Source organism: Priapulus caudatus, unplaced genomic scaffold (genome assembly GCF_000485595.1).
Source record: "Priapulus caudatus unplaced genomic scaffold, Priapulus_caudatus-5.0.1 Scaffold239, whole genome shotgun sequence".
Lineage (NCBI taxonomy): Eukaryota > Metazoa > Priapulida > Priapulimorpha > Priapulimorphida > Priapulidae > Priapulus > Priapulus caudatus.
Genome location: NW_014577300.1, coordinates 311843 through 332719, shown reverse-complemented (window position 1 = coordinate 332719; position 20877 = coordinate 311843). Strand labels below are relative to the sequence as shown.

Genomic DNA, 20877 nt, shown 5'->3' with positions numbered 1-20877 from the left:
TGTGTGTGTCTGTGTGTGTGTCTGTGTGTGTGTCTGTGTGTGTAGGTGAAACTGAATTGTATATTGAATTATATATATTTGTGCATTACATACGATATGTTATTAGTTTAATAATAATTGTAATAAATCTTCTTTCTTTTTTGTTTTGCAGATCCTCGGACAACCACAAAACCACCAACTACGACAAGTATATAATGACTTATTAGACAAATAAAATAAAATTCTCGGCTCACTGCTAGCAATATGTAAGGCGTAAGCGAGCGATATTCAATTCATTCGCAAGCGACAATATGACAAGACGAACATATCATCCAGAAAATAACATCTATAACAACACAGTGAAAACTAAGTTTTACCTTCTTATTTGCCTATGTTTGCCCTCTGTTAAAATAACTAGTACATCTAATCTAACGCTATTCTTAATTTCAGAAAAAGTACCAGGATGGACCACAATAGATAGTAAATATTAATTTCGTTTATAGATTGGTAGCATGTAAATTCTTCTAGTATTGTAATGGCAACCATCCAAAATATTCGTTCCGTGTTCAAACCCAATAAAATAATTCAAGCATATAAAATTGGGCATAAAAATACCATATTTATTTTGAATGTAGAAGCTATTGATCATAATGCAACTGTAGTCGTGTAGCACGATGATACTTACTGAAGACAAGCTCAATGGTCGCTGTGACCCTCTCATTCTGTTTCCGCTGCTATCACACAGTTTCATATCGTGCCCTTCTTGCAGCTAGTGGAATCACGTGCACACCTGGTTGGACTGCGTGGCTTAACTTCAGTAGCCCCTACACAAAACCTGGATTCCAGGAGAGGGAAGGTGTCGAGGAGATACGCAAGCACTTTAAGTTTTGCTCGGAAGATGAGGTAGAGATCGTGCAGTGTCGCGACGCAGTCACCAAACTCAACTACCTGGACACAGGTACACATGCCAGCTAACGTCTGTGAAACTCAAATGCCACCAGATCTTTGTCGAAGTGTAAAAAATTATTAGTGGCAGAAAGCCGCATAGTATCTAATAATAAATATTGTAGTTTTCAATTGCAATCAAATATTTTGTGTTTTGTGTGTATCTGTGTATAGATGATATTGGGGTTACGTGTGAGAAGAATGGCGTAAGCTGCCTGAACCTTCAGCAACAGGACGGCCTCTGCTCCGACTACGAAATTCGCTTCTTCTGCAAGTGTTCAACAGACAGTAAGTAGTTCCTGGGCGGAATCACAAGCTAGCAAATTTTATCGATAAATATTTTTATTCCTGCGTGCAATTAATTTACCGATTGGCATTTTCACATTATTACGTTTAACTGATGAACGCGCGTTGGGGAGAGTCAGGGCTGGTGTAGGGTAGGTGTTGCACACACCCTGAAAATCTCATAGGCAACATTTTATTCTATACGCTTATTAATTGGTGCATAACAGGACTGGGAATAGACATCTACGTGCTATGATTGTTACATAATATATCTATATGCCCTGATTAGTGTATGCTCGATGTCTTAAGGCCCCCGCACATGGTGAGAATTCGGCACGCGCCAAGTGCGCTGAGCCAAATTCTCACTGTGCGCGGCGGCCTTTATTCACATGATACAAACGGTTTTAATATGTTGTATTTATTCGTTCTTGCAGCATGCGAGTCACCTTTGAACATCGCAAGTCAATTTGCGACAGATACGACGTTATCAAGTAGTAGCCTCAAACGTCGTTCTCAACTGAGTTACATTGAAGTAAATAACACAAAAGGAGCATGGTCACCAGCTGTTGACGATAGGCAACAATGGATACAGGTATACCCATCATAATTATATGGCATATGGGAGTTTCGGTTACATTGGGTGTCAAGACGTTTGAATTGCAAAGGCCATCTGTGTACAGAAGAGAGGCATTAACATTTCACCATTATTACGCACATAAAATAGGAGCGCATGCATAACAAGCAGCTCTTAGATTTTAGCGTACCTGAAAATGCGGGTAGACATGCTTTTTGTCTGCAAAATAATCTTTGCGATAAAATACTTTTTGATAACAAATGAAAGTTTGTTAGTAGAATGGGTCTAAAACTAACTGCGTTAGTTAACTGACATTACCCTTTCCATAGGTCTCGTTTGAAAACGTGATGACTATCAAGGGAATACTAGTACAAGGTAGCCCGGTTGCTGACGAATGGGTTACTAAATACTTGGTACAATTCAGTGTGGATGGAAGCAACTTTCAATATGTATCAGTGTCAGGCGTTGCACCGCAGGTACGTGTATGAGTTTTACTCCTAAGTATTGCTGTTGAAGACATATGTTTTGTCATCTGTTAACAGGGTCATAACTAGCGGTGGGGGCAGAAGGGCAGTTTCTCCCATGCCTTAGCAGCGGCAACGACAAACTACCCTTGTGCCCGGGAGAGATGTGCAAAGCAAAATTCGCTTTAATAATTTCACTTTAGCTGTAGCATCCCGACACAATCCTATGCTAATGTACATGGGGAATGTCGCTCATGTCGCTGGTCGCGTTGCCAGCCAAGATTACACATTTTGGCCAAACTTTCAAGCTTAAAGCGGACAGGGGTATGCCCGGAAGAGATTTGCATATCAAAATCCGCTCTAAAAACTTCACTTTTGTCGCAGCATCACGCCACAATCCTTTTCCCATGCTATTGTATACGGGTGATGACACTCGTGTCACTTTAACTCGGGTCGCGTTGCCAGCCAAGATAATACTTTTCGGCCGCGCTTAAAATAAATGGGCAGTGGTGCACGGTCAACTATCCAGAACACAAACCGCGCGCGGCTATCCATCTAGACAAAATGAGTTAGCTACGGCCCTGGTTAAACTATACAAACATACAGCAGCGACATTTTATGTAGAGCTGATGGTGTGAATTCACGTTCATATTCTACTAATACACTGTTCTAATTCTAGATATTCGAGGCTAACTTTGACCGCGACACTATTGTGACAAACACGTTCCTTCTGGACATTGGCGCTGCACACATCCGTATTGTGCCAGTCGAGTGGAATGGTGGCATTTCCATGAGAGCTGAACTAATTGGCTGCAACAACAACAGTGCGTGCATATATAGCGCTTATATCATTATTATTAAACTTCATATATTATTTGCTTTGTAATTTTTTACTCCTTAATTTTTGTCTTGCTCACGGTCCATATATGCACGAATAACGGGCGCTGAGTTTATAAGAATGAAAGTGGTATCTAGACGAATAAACTAGTGGATCATTGTCTTAAATAAATGTCAAGAGCAATGTGACTAGTGATATATTCCTGCATACATTACAAATAACGTATGCCTTGTGTGTTTTATTTTGTGTGGGGGATTCTAATGCTTATCGTTTTCTGCTTATTTTAAGTAATTTGTGCCTGGCGCAGCACTAATTTTATTGCTGGTCTATTCTCAGATGACATGACAACACTGAGGCCACCTGTTACCGTGACTACAGAGCTTGAGAAGGAGCCGACTTCGACTCTATCTCCAGAATGTGTGGATGGCTGGACGCAGTGGATGGACTCCGATACGCCATTCGACAATCAGCCATTCGAGCGACAAATCGGCGTTGGTGACAACGAACTCATTAGTCAACTCAGGTAAATAGATAGAAAGTAGGGCCATGGCCTGTTTGGCGGGGGGGGGGATAAGAGGGGCAGCTGCCCCAAGATTTTGGGGCAAAATTAAAAAATAAATTTAGCTATTATTCGTAAATAACCCTTACGTGATTTTTTTGGACACTTATCCATGAAAGCATTGTCTCAGATCCACCCCTACCACACTGTGGATGTCGATTAAGACCGTCATTTACACAGTTGAGTCATGAAATTTTGCCCCCTCCCCAGGCATTTGCTCAGCCTACGCCCCTGGATAGATATTAATGTACCGACAAGCGTAAGTTTAGCTCTTGCTTAAGTCTTTGCCTGCTCATCCATAAATATTAAACGCGTTAACAAACAATATGGGACGACTGCTAAAAATTCTGCGCTGCTAAAAAAATTACTCAGTCATGTCACTGCTGACGCCTCCTGAACAACTGTCGAATTCACATTTCAGCAATACATTCCAATCTTATGATTCATGCGTAATTTCTTCTATTTATGGAAAAATAATATTCTTAAAAGAAGTATAATTCTGAACAGATTAGTGCTTTATATGCTATTATTGAGTAAATTACGATATGTGGAGGTTAGAACACGTGGGAATTTACGGTTATTGATGGAATATCGCTTCTATAACGAAGCGGTTTAATTGACATGCTAAGATTATTCTATCGCTATCAGATGACAATGATGAGATTTACATCTTTTGTAGATTGGAATACGCATTCTGCGAACTACCCATTGATGTCGAGTGTCGAACACGAGACGACCAAGTGCCGTCGGACCTGACGAGAGAGCAAGTGACTTGTGACGCCGACACTGGGTTCTCCTGTCTTAATAATCAGCAGTACGACAACGAGTGTGAAAACTACGAAGTGCGCTTCTTTTGCCAGTGCAACCGTACGTAATCTGACTTTGTCAAAGTCATGCTCAAGTGTCGACGTAGTTGGAGCGTTATTCGTCCGTTAGCCAAATGAAACTCAATATCCTTTCTAACCTACCAATAATTTCTGTTAAGCTGGGTACTAATAACATTGCGATCGTATCCTTACATGTATGCAATATATGTAATATACATAACTACTCAATAATGAAATATCGACATCAGCTATATGAAAAGATGAGCGGTAGTTTTTTTCACGAGAGAGCTTTTATTGCAGCTCCACTGACTCGTCCCTCTACCACCCTCTCACCCACGACTACAACATCTGGAAGTAACATCGTGAGCTGTCTGAAGCATGGCTGGTCGGAATGGATGAACTCCAACGATGCAGAAGTTCACCCGTTGGGAGACATTGAGGACATTAACAAACTGAGGCAGCAGTTCCCATTGTGCCAAGTAGAAAACATGGAAGACATCCAATGTCGCGTCGTAAGTGTAGCGGGTTGTGTATGCATGCCTTCGGGTAGTAGCTTTAGATGTAGTATTAGAATATATCATATCTTTATCCGAGTTCACCGGTGTGAATGATGCTTTACTATAAAATAGCATCTTTCTATACGAAAAAAATATTAAGAAGTTTTAGCATAAGTTACTCTACGTAGGTACCCTTGAGATGGCCCGTTCTACTAAAATGTGTAGGTTTTTTGTTGTTTTAGCCCAATTTTTTTGTTTGACATAAGAAATTCATTTAAAATTTGGTTTTCCCTTTGTATTACCAGGCTGGTACAAAAATCAGCCACTTGGTGAGTGGCTACAACGTCCGCTGTGATGTATTGCTGGGATTGCGCTGTATCAACGAGGAACAGGTATTTGGCCCCCGGTGTCCCGACTTCGAGATCTCTGTCTACTGCAACTGCCTGGAGACGACATTGGTCACCAGAGAGACACTGACGACGACAGAAGGAACATCTACTCTCACCAAAACCACCTACTCAACACAAACGCGAAGGACCACACAGTCGACAGTGACAAGTCAGACAACAACGGCGAACACACCTCCTCTGGTGGGTATTAACGATATTGTTAGTCCATGGTATTAATTATTGTTATAACACCTCACTATTGTTGATGTTGTTTTCATTATTGTTGACACGTATCAGGAATCATTACGTAATCCGACGTCATACTGGCAACGGACTAAACAATACTAGTGATAGAACACAAACATTGGCTTGAGAGTTTTTCTTAGATTTTGAGTTATTTTAATCTTTCCAGACCTGTGCCAGTTCTATGAACGTTCGTGATGATGGAGAAATCAGGGACGACCAGATTACAGCAAGCACATCAAAGAAGAATTATCCACCACATCTAGGAAGATTAGATGGGCGCACCGGATGGCGACCGAGGTACCTCGTACACTTAATTGTTGCCCTAGTCGGATCATTGATCAATCAATTAATTCCTGATATAAGCTTGTTTGCAAATAAAGGAATGAGGGGGATGACTGGGACTAGTATAACTTACATAACGTAAATGTCCTAATATTATGGCAAGTAGTAGCAGTTAGGTCCTATGTCAAATACTAACTTACAGTGCACGCGCATGTTTAAAACCTGCCTTGTTGGGATAAAACCTGTCGGGTTACTCTTGCAATTTTAACACCAAGCAGTAATACTCTGCGCAGCTATGTTTACATATCATATGTGTCCAAATTTTGACACGAACCATACTAGGTAACATTGTGACACGCGAGTAGCGAGTGCCACATATGATTCCTTAGATTTTTTTTTAGACAAACCCCTACCAGTTCTTACACTATTGATGAATATAAACGGGAGAACCTCATGAGGTGTGTCAATGAATCAATGTATTTTCCATGCATGTTATCCTAGAGTAATCAACAAGCAGCGAAATGAACGCGAATTATGCCACAGCTCTACGATGCTAAATGTATACTACTCGTGTTTCAGAGTAAAAGATGATCAGCAGTATATAGAAGTCCGCTTTGACCAGCGGACAATGATCACTGGTGTAGAAACTCAGGGACATGCGACCTTCGATGAGTGGGTCACTGGCTACCAAGTGTCATACAGCGTAACTGGATTGGAGCCATTTATATACTACAGGGAATCTGCAGACCTCACCCCCAAAGTACGTCAGATGATATCTTTACTCACTCTCTTCATTAATCTATCCCTCTCTTTCTCCCGCTGTTTATCTTCTCACAGCGCCCTATATCTCTCTTAACCTTTCTACTATTTCTTTTTCTTACCACCCATTCGCCACCCCCTTGCTCGTCCGTGGCCGCTTGGTCCGCTACCTTAATTGGTGATAATTCATCTGAATACCATTGTGAATGCCATGTTTGCTTTATGAAATGTGCTTGAAACGGGCTTAATTAAGCAAGCAAAGGAAAACGCTATGTGTGTGCTCATCATGGCGAATGCGACATTTTGCCTATACGTAAACTAATACTACCGGTTTACCAAGTATGAAGGCATAACATTCTTTATTGTATAATCATATTGAATCTAACAAAGGCATCTGCGTTATTTTAACGTGCTTTTCAGGTATTCTCAGCTAATGATGATCAAAATACAGGCGTCACGAACTGGTTCAATCGAGAAATCGCGGTTCGCGCAGTGCGTCTTCACCCGCTCACATGGAAGAAAGGCATTGGGCTACGTATGGAGCTGTATGGGTGCAGTAAGTGTCAGTGTTGTCGTCATTAAACTGGCTCTTTATCGCGTGAAGCAAATGACAGTAGTTGTTAAGGCTAGCATAATTTTACTTCTTCTCTTCACCTGTTTGTCTTATTTATATGAGAAACACTCCTTAGCTAAATCTCTGCTGGCTAAAAGAGGTTTCGCCCTTCTTTGGAGTGTGAATGTTCATATATTGTGATTCTGTAGTCGTGGCGACGCCTGGAACCACCACAGCACGTCCTATCAGCACGCTGACAACAAGAAGAACACTGAGGCCACAAAGAACGACTGCGACAACTGAGGTTCGTGTAATGAATACGGGAGTATTCTCTGGCTGTTTGAATTAAGAATCTTTTCCTTATAATATTAGGCGTGTTCACACACAAGAAAAACCGCGATGCTAATCGCGATGGAAATACCGAGATAATTGTGCCCTTGTTCACACAGGCGGAAATATCTCGCTAATCGCCGAGCGGGATAATTCTATTAATCGAACTGCGCATGCCTGATATCTATGGCATGTTGTTTGTGTCATAATTCGATTTTTGTTTTATGGTTGATTTTATCGCATATAACATTCGATTTATCACATATAACATTCGCATTTTATCACATATAAACATTTCGATGTTATCGCATTTATTTGATTCACGCATCGAAGTCATTCGATTCACGGTCATCGAATATCATCTGCGATGGCATGCATTTCGATCGTGAATCGAATGATTCGATATCGCGAATCGAAGATTCGATGCATCATTCGATTCACAGCAGTCGCATGTCTGATCATCGCATCGACTCATTCGATTTCACGCCATCGAATGACTGCATCGAACTCATTCGATGCGTGAATCGAATGAACTCGATGCGTGAATCGAAATGATTCGATGCGTGAATCGAATTCATTCGACTGCGGTTGAATCGAATGATGCATCGAGATTCGATAAGTCAGCGCACGTCGAATGATTCATTCACGCCATCGCATGATGGCATCGAATCATTCGATGCGTGAATCGAATGATCGATGCGTGAATCAATGATTCGATGCGTGCATCGAATGATTCGATGCGTGAATCGATGATGCCAGTCGTAATCAGTTCGATTCGGCATCGGAATCCATTCGATCACGGCAATGCGCATGATGCGATCGAATGATTCGATGCGTGAATCGAATGATTCGATGCGTGAATCGAATCATCGATGCGTGAATTCGAGATGATCATCGAATCATGTCGATTCGCGCATGAATCAGTTCGATTCACGCATCGAATCATTCGTAGGCATATCATTCGATCGTGAATCGAATGACTTCGATGCGGAATCGAAGATTCGATGCATCATTCAGATTCACGCATGAATGCATTCGATTCACGCATCGAATCATTCGATTCACGCATCGAATGATGCATCGAATATTCGATGCTGTGATCGAGATTCGATGCCGTGAATCGAATGATTGCGATGGCGTGAATCCGAATGATTCGATTCCGTGATTCGAATGATGCATCGAATCATGCGATTCACGCATCGAAATGCTGATCGATCGATTCGTTCACGCATCGAATGAATTGAATCGAATTAAATGAAACAGAATACACACCATTAGATAATCAAGCCGGGAATATAAAACTCTTCGGTCGCGCGCGCGCAGAATTATGTATCTACCGGGGATTACGAGTTCGGTGTCGATTCACATGAAGCAGTGGCACATCGCTCTGGTAGTATGCTAGCCTGTTACGTTTAACGTAATATGCTACTCTAGCTCTGTTACGTTAACGTATGCTACTCTAGCTCTGTTACGGTTAACCGTATGCTACTCTAGCTCTATTACGTTAACTGTATGCTACTCTAGCTCTGTACGTTAAACGTAGCTAGGCTCTACGATCTTGCACGTATTTACGTAAACACATCGTATGATGGGATAGAAAATACCGGGATTATTTGCGCGAGCGTTCACACACACGCCGCGGTGCAATTAATCGCGCTATGCAATTAATCTATTCCCAAATATCGCAGTCTAAAGTGCGATTTGCAGCGCGATGCTGATCGCGATACGTAGTGAGATTTTTGCGTTCACACTTGTAAAAATCTTGAGATTTCGATCGCGATGCAAAAACCGAGATTTGCATCCCGCTAATTCCCGCCAGTGTGAACGCGCCTAATCGCGTGTAATCGTAATTTTTGTTTGCAGAGACCATCTGTGTGTGAACTGCCCATGAACATAAACGATACTACTGTGGTGAGAGACAACCAGATGCTAGCCTCTACAGAGGAAGACTTGTACCCAGCGTATGATGGAAGATTAAACTCGCCTTCTGGCTGGGTGCCAAGGTAATAAGGACATACTATAGATTTACTTGGGTTAACTTTTTTTTAGCCGACGTTTAAATGTTTTCCGATATTTTTGGGTTTTAATACACAATTAATATGAATATTCTTTCATTTTTATTTCCATAACTTTAATCCAGGATTCACAATTCGAACCAATATATTGAGGTTCGCCTTAATGAGCCAACGGAGATCTCAGGAGTTGTAACACAGGGACACAAGGAGCTTCCCTACTGGGTCACTAACTACAGGGTATCCTACAGCGTTGATGGACGAGACACCAGCTACTATAGTGATTCACCTGATGGTAATCCTAAAGTAAGTATTTTTAATGACAGAATAGGTCATTGAAGCCAATGCCACGCGCTCTTTATTGCCACGTGATTGGTTTGTGAACCCAATCAACCAAATCTCCCATTAAACACAATGAGAGCTATAAGTTTATGCATAACCTTTGCCCCACAGGTGTTTACAGCTAACACGGATCAGGAAACGCCCGTGACAAACCTATTTACTAGAGACATTCTCATCCGTGTCCTTCGTATCCACCCGGTAACATGGAAGGATGCCATTGGCATGAGGTTCGAACTTGTTGGCTGCAATCCTCTTGGTAAGTACATTCGTCTTGCGACAGCCAATACAATAATACTTATTGTGTGGGAGGAGCAGGAAGTGCCTTATATGCTGTTCGAATGTTCAAAATTTATATACAATTATTACTGATGTAGCTCAGTTCGTTAACGATAATTCTGCTAACATAATAAATGCTTGTTTCACTACGCCATGAAGAGGCTAACATCATATACAGCACCAACCGCCCTGTTGAGACTGCAACCACTAGAAGAACATTTAGACCAAAGACGACGACTGCAGCAACTGAGGTTTGTTTAGATCCTATACGCCCCTTCGCTCTAAAAAATAGCAGATTTTTTTACTCTAAGAATAGATGATAAACTATATATGCTGTTGAATTCATAATTCATAAGTCCAGGTGGCTATGTCTATACGTCAGATGTGTAATTTTCTTTATTCTTCCAGAGGCCATCGGTGTGTGAATACCCCATGAACATAGACGATAACGCTGTTGTGAGAGACAATCAGATCATAGCCACAACAGAGGAAGCCCTAAATCCAGCATATGATGGAAGATTGAACTCGCCTTCTGGATGGGTGCCAAGGTAATACACACGTAATTTATATTCGCCGTCTGATGATATATTAAAGTGATATTTGTTTATATATATCTTTTTTAGTACGTGTAGGTGTTTTAACGGTCTAATAACTTGCTAATCGTGTTGAGGTATAACGGACTCGATTGATGAGTTACGCATTTGCTTTTTTATTGTAGGATTCAAGATGTGAATCAATATATTGAGGTTCGCCTTCCCGAACCAACGGAGATCTCAGGAGTTGTAACACAAGGACACAATGAGCGACCTTACTGGGTCACCAACTACAGGGTATCCTACAGCGTTGATGGTCGAGCACCATTCACATACTACAGTGACTCCCCAGATGGAAACCCTACAGTAAGTCTTCTGAAGAGCGAAAATTATTTCTTCAGACACGAATTTAGGATAGTTAGTTATTTCTCAAATAACGAAGCAAAATGGCGATCATAGATTCGGAGTTTTTCATCGGGCGTCTTACTAATACACCAATGAGTTTCCTTTCCATGTACTCGCCTACACGTTTAAATCCTAATCAATCAATAATTCCACTAGCTCTTTAACTGTTACTGATTCAAATGTACTAATTGCAACAATTATCTTACCCAGGTATTTACAGCTAACACGGACCAGGATACACCAGTTACTAACTTGTTCACCCGGGACATTCCCATCCGTGTTGTTCGTATCCATCCTGTCACATGGAATGATGGTATCGGCATGAGGTTTGAACTACTTGGCTGTTATCCTCTTGGTGAGTACATTCGTCATTACATGTATGGGACCAATATTAAAAGTATCATATTGTGCATGCGTCAACACACTAACGTTGCCAAATTATGTACTGACTGGTATACACAGCGGGCACCTTACATACAAGGTCTCCTTCCTATTTATTAAGGGATGTCTACTGATAGAATGTTATCATATAAATTCATGCTAGGATAACTCCTCTTCATTTTAAATGCATGCCCTTTACAAAATATGATTCTTCTCGAGAGATATTGCGCATGCGCGAGCACCGTTTCAGGCGTGCAGTATATATGGACTAAAGAAGACTGCATGATATAGCTTGCTGTGGGAGAGAGGGGTAAGATACTGCGGAAATGCGGCAGGGAAGATAGCTGAGGGGCGGTAGAAGAAGAATTAGGCTGAGCGAGGCACAGGGGAGACAATGGGAAATACGGGAAGGGGTGAAGTGGTAGTTTTACACCCTACAGGCTAGGGCACTCTCCTAATTATAAACACAGGTGTACTTATAATAATTAATTACAGAAATATATGCTGAGATACCCCCTAACCCTATTAAATGCATATTCATCACAAAATATAACTCTTCTGGCAAGATATTGCGCACGCGTCAACACACTAATGTAGCCAGATTATTTACTGACTGGTATATGCAGTGGTCACCTTACATGCAAGGTCTTCTTCATATTTATTAAGGGATGCCTACTGATAGAATGTTATCATATAAATCCATGCTAGGATAACTCCTTTTTATTTTAAATGCATAATCTTTGCAAAATATGATTCTTCCCGGGAGATATTGCGCATGTGCGAGCACCGTTTCAGGCGTTCAGTACGGACAAATAAAACTGCATAATATAGCTTGCTGTGGGAGAGAGGGGTAAGAGCCCGAGGAAAAGCGGCAGGGAAGATAGCTGAGGGGCGGTAGAAGAAGAATTAGGCTGAGCGAGGGACAGGGGAGACAATCGGAAATACAGGAAGGGGTGAAGTAGCCATTTTGCACCCTACAGGCAAGGGCGCTCTCCTAATTATAAACACATGTATACTGATAACAATTAATTACAGAAATCTTTGCTAAGATACCCCCTAACCATATTAAATGCGTATTCATCACAAAATATAACTCCTCTGGTAAGATATTGCGCATGCGTCAACACACTAATATAGCCAGATTATGTACTGACTGGTATATGCAGTGGTCACCTTACATGCAAGGTCTTCTTCCTATTTATTAAGGGACGTCTACCGATAGAATGTTATCATATAAATCCATGCTAGGATAACTCCTCTTCATTTTAAATTCATACTCTTTGCAAAATATGATTCTTCTCGGGAGATATTGCGCATGCGCCAGCACCGTTTCAGGCGCGCAGTACGGACTAAAGAAAACTGCATAATATAGCTTGCTGTGAGAGAGAGAGAGAGAGGGGTAAGAGACTGAGGAAAAGCGGCAGGGAGGATAGTTGAGGGGCGGTAGAAGAAGAATTAGGCTGAGCGAAGGACAGGGGAGACAATGGGAAATACGGGAAGGGATGAAGTAGTAGTTTTGCACCCTACAGGCTAGGGCGCTCTCTAAATTATAAACACAGGTGTCCTGATAACAATTAATTACAGAAATTTTTGCTGAGATACCCCACTAACCATATTAAATGCATATTCATCACAAAATATATCTCCTCTGGTAAGATATTGCGCATGCGTCAACACACTAATATAGCCAGATTATGTATTGACTGGTATATGCAGTGGTCAGCTTACATGCAAGGTCTTCTTCCTATTTATTAAGGGATGTCTAATGATAGAATGTTATTATATAAATCCATGCTAGGATAACTCCTCTTCATTTTAAATGCATACTCTTTGCAAAATATGATTCTTTTCGGGAGATATTGCGCATGCGCGAGCACCGTTTCAGGCGGGCAGTACGGACTAAAGAAAACTGCATGATATAGCTTGCTGTGAGAGAGAGAGAGGGGTAGGAGACTGAGGAAAAGCGACAGGGAAGATAGCTGAGGGGCGGTAGAAGAAGAATTAGGCTGAGCGAGGGACAGGGGAGACAATCGGAAATACGGGAAGGGGTGATCGAAGTAGCCGTTTTGCACCCTACAGGCTAGGGCGCGCTTCTAATTATAAACGCAGGTGTACTGATAACAATTAATTACAAAAAATCTATGCTGAGAGACCCCCTAACCATATTAAATGCATATTCATCACAAAATACAACTCTTCTGGTAAGATATTGGACTATATAGACTCATAGCTTATAGTGTGTGGGTGGTTTACATACCTTACTATGTGTACGTTTATATGATACAATTAAATATTTTAAGTTGTATATGCTAATGCGCTAATAGATTAATATAATAATTCTATATTGCATTATAAAGAGGTGAGCACCGTCTACACCACAAGCCCCCCTGTTGAGACTGTAACTACTAGAAGAACATTTAGACCACGGTCGACGACTGCAACAACTGAGGTTTGTTTACATCTTTTACGTCCCGTATAGGGGATCCATCACTCTACGACTAGGTGGTAAAATATCCAGTGTAATGTATTCGTTCACATTTGTCCAGGTGTCACTGTATATATGTCATTTTTTAAAGAAACTACGCGACTAGGATGGTAAATCATCCAGTGTAATGTAACACTTCATCCCTTTCTACATGGGGCAGGACCACCTCAAGTTCTCTGACCCGTTGCAAGCATGGACAGACCACCAGATCGCCTATCTTGGACAGGCATGTCACGCAAGACACCGTCACTTTCCCTGCTAGCATGCGCAGACAACAACCACTGGCTATGCAATACTTCCAGACAGCATACCTGCGAGCGATGCAGGACACCCATCCCTGCTAGCAGTATGCAGAACACCATACGCTGCTTAGCATAGCAACAGCATCATCGTTCATGCTATCATTTGTTCTAAGACACGTTTTATCCGTTCATAGCTTTAGCCTATTGCAGTCAACATCCTGAGGCTGAGCAGCGTCAAGACACACCATTTCCTTGCTAGGCATGACACAGAGCACCATCCACTGCTACGATGTAAGACTCTCACTCCCTGCAGCAGCAGACGACATGCCCCTGCTACATGCAGACCCCCATCCCTTGCGTACATGCAAGAACACCATCCCGCTGCCTAACTGAGCAGACAACCTATCCCTGCCAGCCATGACTGAACACCAATACCGCTAGGCAATGCAGACACCTAATCCCTAGCAGCATGCAGAATCAGCCAGAGTGTGCGAGATACTCGCATGAAACGATAGACCGCCAATGCTACAGATAACGCTGCCGTTGTGCCCAAGGCTAAGGCAGTAGCTAGGGACACCCCATCCCCGCTAAGCACATGCAGACAGCGCAATCCCTCTAGGACATGTCAAACACCAATCTAACCTAGCTACGCTAAATGAACAGACACCAATTCTCCCCCGCCTAGAGCATATGACCAGTATCACCAATACCTCGAGCATGCGCAGCACAGATCTCGCCCTGCGAGCAGTGCACGACACCGATCCCCTGCTACGCATGCAGACACGCATCCCCTGCAACATCAGAAACAGCATCCCTGCTAGCGATGTCAAGCAACACACCAGCCCTGCTAGCATGCCAGACAGCATATCCCTGCTAGCAGTGCGACAGCGAGTACCCCTAGCAGCAACTCAGACAAGCACGGCGAAGCCATCCCTGCCTAGCACTGCAACAGCGATACCCTGGCAGCATCATAGACACCAATTTCCCTGGCAAAGCATTCAGGACAGCATCCCTGAGCTCAGCACGACAACAAGACATCACCGTGCATAGCATTCAGACCCCACATCCCTGCGCTACGCATGGCGACGACACATCCCTGCTAGCATGCAAGGACACAATCCAATCCCTCTAGCATGACAGCACCAATCCCTCAGCATGGCAGACCACCATCCCTGCTAAGCATCAGACAGCAATCCCTGCAGCCAATGCTAAGACACCATCTCTGCCAAGCCATGCAGACACATCCGCCGCTAGCATGCAGACAGCAATCTCCGATGCTAGCTGAGTAGCAAGACACCATCCCTGCATAACTTTGAGTAGACATCGCCATACATCTCAATCCCTGCGGAGCAATTTTGGGGCTTAAGGACAGAGTAATTATCACGCATGCTAGCAAATAGACGTGCAGACATTTAGATCGATAATAATCCTTTCTGTTGGGTAACCATCACATCGGACTTTAGCTATGTCCAGCACGTCAGTGTCAGATTCCCCTGCTAGGCATGCAGACAGCATTAGTCCTGACAGCTACATGCAGGACAGCGATCCTGCTAGGGCATGCAGACACGCATCCCTCTACATGCAAGACACCAATCCCATAGGCTAAGCATGCAGACACCATCCCGTTCTTGCGTTAGTCATCGAGTAATCAAAACAGTTCTAGACCCGATTCCCTTGCTAGCATAAGCAGATCAGACTATCCCTCATAGCAACTCAGACCACCTATCCTGCTAGCATCAGACACCAGTCCCTGCTAGCATGCCAGAACACCAACCCTGCTACATGCAGACGACCATCCCTGCTAGCATGAGACACCAATCCTGCTAGCAGCAGAACACGCATTACCTGCTAGCATGCCAGACACCATCCCTTGGCTTAAGCACATAGCAATCACCCATCCTCCTGCTAGCAATTCGTAGCATCGAAGAGCATCCCTCTAGCATGCAGACAGCATCCGCGTCCTCGGCTGCTAGCATGCAGCATCAGCATCCCGCAGTCATCAACACCCATCCCTGCCTAGCATGCAGACACCGCGGTCGTTATTGATTAAACACTAATCCGCCTGCTACAGTGCAGACACCACTCCATTTGCTAGTCTTGCTACTTTTTCACTATGGTAAGGCATTCACGATGTAAATCAACTATAACCAATCTTCGTTACGTAGTTCACGCGGAGCACGTACACCACCAGTATTACCCAAACCTGCAGCAATCTGGAGCAAGTACATCATCCCCTGCTATGCCATGCAGACAGGGAACAAGCTTTGTATTCATCTACAGCTAAGCATGGCAGACACCATCCACTGCTACATGGCAGACCAGCCACACCATCGCCGTGCTACATGCAGACACGCATAACCTGCTAGCACTGCAAGACACCATCCCTGCTAGCGATAAGACACCATGCCCTGCTAGCATGCCAGACACGATCCTTGCTAGCATGCAGCATGGGGACACAATGAGCGTCCATATCTGGGCATCCTTGCTCACTCAGCAGAGCAGCAATCCGTGTAGCAAGGTACGCAGCGGGTGCTTTACCTAAACCACTCGCATTCAACCAACCGTCACCAGCATTTGCCCGATCGCGGCTCACCCAGGGATATCCTATAGCGTTGATGGACCACAACAGGAAATCTATCAGCTACACGACCAAACATAAAATTCAACGCTGAAGCCGCCCACGATTAGATGAATTTCGTGATCGACGTTATGCGAGTCTCACCGAGAAAGGCAAACGTTTATTTTATCAAATCCCGTCATGGAAAAAGGCAACCCAAGCCGCCATTCACGTATAACGTAGCAGTGACTTGCGGCTTCCAGATGGAAACCCCATCTTCCCATATATATGATCAATTTTACTGATAATTGGGCAACAGAAAGCTCTCGCGTTCACATGGATATAAGCGGAGAGTGCGAACCCAAGAGTAGATAATAACAAAAATAAATTAGTTCTTCACGAAACGAATTTAGGATAGTTGGCTCTATTATCATTTTCAAAACCTATTAACCGCATATGTTGGCTTCATCCACGAGTGGGTTTTGAACTTTATTCTTTCTTACCCATTGGGGGAGAACTTTATAACCCCATACGCAAACAAGCTCGTTTGTTGTGTTATGATTCATAAACAAACTTACTAAGAATCGTGTTTCCCATGGGGTAATTTACCATAGATAGAACCATTCTTAATTACTTTCGGCAGTTTCCTTTAAATCGGGCACATTCAAGGTTTGTGACAACCCATGATCATTCACTGTTCACCTGACCATAAAAACGATGACATAGATCTACACGTTAAGTTCAGCATGGCAAAGAAAGTGAAAACACGTTGCTCTAAAAGAAACGAGTCGGTTATATAAATATTTATCAAGAATTGAAGTCCTGTCCTTACGCTAGTCTATATATAAATAAATTTGGTGTGTGTGTGTGTGTGAGTGGGTGTTGTGTGCGTGGTGATGGCGGTCGTTGTGTGCACTGGTGTTGTGTTCGTGTGTGCTGTGTGTGTGTGTGCGTAGTGTGTGTGCCGTGCATGTCTGCGTGCGTGTGTGCGTGCGATGCCTGAGCGTGCCGGCGTGTGTATGGGTGTATGTATGTGTCGTTGTATGTGTGTATGTGTGTGTGTTTGTGGTGAGTGCGTGCGTGCGGGCAGTGCGATGCGTGAGATGTGTGTGTGGTGTGTGTGTGCCGTGCGTGACGTGTGGTGTGTGGCTGCGCTGTAGTGTTCGATGCGTGCGCTACACACTGCGTGTCGGCAGCGTGAGTGTGTGTAGTGCCGAATGTTAAAAAGTTAATACAATACGACACGGATAATTAATTCGCGATTTTTAGCTTATTATATACATAAGCATTAGGGTCAGACTATGAACTGTACGCGCTCATTATTACGCTAACAAGTAACCAATCGATATATGATGAGTCAGCACAGCGATGCAGAATGATGCCAAAGTGCGCACACACACACACCGCGCGCCGCACGCACGCAACGCACGCACGCAACGCACGCCACCACGCACAGCACTGCTATCACACAACTCCACACACTACAAAAACGCTTAAGTCAAATCAATACCCACACACACGACAACGACACAACACAAACACATCCACCACCAGCATCTAACATACATCACTCAAATTCAACAGCCGAATGTTATTAATTTAAATTTAGCTCATTGCACACAACACACAATCTGTTACCAGCACATTATAATATATATTACAACGCGGCGCTGCCAAGCTACACACATTTTCAAGCTTAAAGCAGTTTTAACTTACACAGTGAAAGTCTTGTCGAGTTCACCCACGGAGCGCAGCGATTGCTGTTCACAAGGACCCAGACGGGGGCATTAGTAATTATGCCACTAGCTATACATCCTACACACAACGTAAACGAACAATTAATAAGCCACAAGCGCGGAACTTCGCGAGAACCTGAGTCACCTACGTGACTCGTTTCCTATATATAAAGCAGTTTTAATATTTTGAGCAAACCATCCGACGGTACCATGTTTATAAAACAAAAGTATAATCTGGACGAACTCCCGATATAGGATACATTCTTGAATTAATATAGGTCGTGTAATTTTTATAGTGAAAATGAACACAATAAGTATTATATATAGAGGTTAACATAAATAAGATGATGATAAACCTAAATGAATTCACAGTTGAAGCTGTAAGGTCGTGCGTGCGTATATCTGTTATCCACTTGTAAGTAACTGCATCATTATAGTTGTATGGGGCCAAGTAATAAAACAGGTATATGTGTGTGTATAACTTGTATATATATACTTGTAAGTAGTGTTTAGGTGGTTCACAATCACTGGCTATATGTGTACGTGCATATATTTACAATGAAATATCTTTTAAGTATTAAGAGATGGATATATGCCATGTTAACATAATGATCATAATGATACATTATTGTATTACAAAGAGGTGAGCACCGTCTAACCACAAGCCGCCTCTGTTGAGACTGTAACCAACTAGAAGGACATTTAGACCACGGTCGAGATCAACATATGCAAGCAACTGAGGTTTTGTTATAGCATCTTTTTACGTCCCAGTATAAGGGATCGCATCACTAGGACCTACCGACTAGGTGGGTAAAATATGCCAGTGTACATGTATTCGTTCACATTTGCCAGGTGTCACTGTATATATGTCATTTTTTAAAGTTTTGTTATTCTTTCAGAGGCCAACGGTGTGCGAATACCCCATGAACATAGACGATAACGCTGTTGTGAGAGATAACCAGATCATAGCCACAACAGAGGAAGCCCTGAATCCAGCATATGATGGAAGATTGAACTCGCTTTCGGGATGGGTTCCAAGGTAATAGAGACTTAATCGATATATCCTTTCTGTTGGTAACATGACTTTTGTCGTGTTATCTGTACGCGTGTATGTTTTAACGTTCTAATAACTTGCTAATCTTGTTGAACCGTGTCGGTCGTTATTGATAAGATACGCATTTGCTTTTTTATTGTAGGATTCAAGATGTGAATCAATATATTGAGGTTCGCCTTCACGAACCAACGGAGATCTCAGGAGTTGTAACACAGGGACACAATGAGCGTCCTTACTGGGTCACCAACTACAGGGTATCCTACAGCGTTGATGGTCGAGCACCATTCACATACTACAGTGACTCTCCAGATGGAAACCCTACAGTAAGTTTTCGGAAGATCGAAAATAAATTAGTTCTTCAGAAACGAATTCATAGGATAGTTAGTTATTTTCAAATTAACCATATCTCGCTTATAGATTTGATTTTTCACAAGTGGTTTTACTAATTAATCAAAGAGTTTTCTTTCCATGTACCCGGCCACCTGCACGTTTTCACCTTAGTCAATCAATACCTCCATTAGCTCTTCAAAATTCCCGTTATTGATTCAAATTTACTAATTGCAACAATTATGTTATCCAACAGGTATTCACAGCTAACACGGACCAGGATACACCAGTTACTAACTTGTTCACCAGGGACATTCCCATTCGTGTTCTTCGTATCCACCCTGTCACGTGGAATAATGGCATCGGCATGAGGTTTGAACTGCTTGGCTGTTATCCACTTGGTAAGTAACTGCATCATTATATGTATGGGGCCAATAATAAAAAGCTATATTGTGTTATAACTTGTATAACTATATAACTTTATATAGTGTTTAGGTGGTTCACAATCACTGCTATATGTGTACGTGCATATATTACAATGAAATACTTTTAAGTTAAAGAGGATAATGCCATGTTAACATAATGATCATAATGATACATTATTGTATTACAAAGAGGTGAGCACCGTCTACACCACAAGCCGCCCTGTTGAGACTGTAACCACTAGAAGGACATTTAGACCACGGACAACTACTGCAACAACTGAGGTTTGTTTACATCTCTTATATTCCTTACAGTAGATTGTTCACTCTACGTGTAGACGGTAAAAGATCCAAACTATTGTGTTTGTTCACGTTTGTCCAGGGGGCACTGGTTTAAAAGTTGTGTTATTCTTCCAGAGGCCAACGGTGTGCGAACAGCCTATGAACATAGATGATAATGCTGTTGTGAAAGACAACCAGATCATAGCCACAACAGAGGAAGCCCTGAATCCAGCATACGATGGAAGATTGAACTCGTTTTCGGGATGGGTGCCAAGGTAATAGCGACGCAATTAATT

General features: G+C 42.6%; 1 protein-coding gene across 1 annotated transcript in view; it reads left to right on the top strand.

Moving 5' to 3' along the window:
- The window catches only part of LOC106807875 (hemocytin-like), a 62784-nt gene that overhangs the window by 19124 nt on the left and 22783 nt on the right, over window positions 1–20877 (top strand). The window contains exons 32-58 of the mRNA XM_014810366.1: window positions 152–187; window positions 430–459; window positions 749–937; window positions 1099–1212; window positions 1644–1801; window positions 2113–2259; window positions 2927–3071; window positions 3422–3608; window positions 4324–4511; window positions 4772–4983; window positions 5274–5558; window positions 5770–5900; window positions 6465–6645; window positions 7065–7200; window positions 7407–7501; window positions 9391–9530; window positions 9668–9845; window positions 9993–10137; window positions 10317–10408; window positions 10566–10705; window positions 10876–11056; window positions 11306–11450; window positions 13834–13925; window positions 19396–19535; window positions 19693–19873; window positions 20134–20278; window positions 20493–20584. Of these exons, the coding sequence (XP_014665852.1) occupies window positions 152–187; window positions 430–459; window positions 749–937; window positions 1099–1212; window positions 1644–1801; window positions 2113–2259; window positions 2927–3071; window positions 3422–3608; window positions 4324–4511; window positions 4772–4983; window positions 5274–5558; window positions 5770–5900; window positions 6465–6645; window positions 7065–7200; window positions 7407–7501; window positions 9391–9530; window positions 9668–9845; window positions 9993–10137; window positions 10317–10408; window positions 10566–10705; window positions 10876–11056; window positions 11306–11450; window positions 13834–13925; window positions 19396–19535; window positions 19693–19873; window positions 20134–20278; window positions 20493–20584 (3905 nt within the window). The remainder of the gene's footprint in view (window positions 1–151; window positions 188–429; window positions 460–748; window positions 938–1098; window positions 1213–1643; window positions 1802–2112; window positions 2260–2926; window positions 3072–3421; window positions 3609–4323; window positions 4512–4771; window positions 4984–5273; window positions 5559–5769; window positions 5901–6464; window positions 6646–7064; window positions 7201–7406; window positions 7502–9390; window positions 9531–9667; window positions 9846–9992; window positions 10138–10316; window positions 10409–10565; window positions 10706–10875; window positions 11057–11305; window positions 11451–13833; window positions 13926–19395; window positions 19536–19692; window positions 19874–20133; window positions 20279–20492; window positions 20585–20877) is intronic.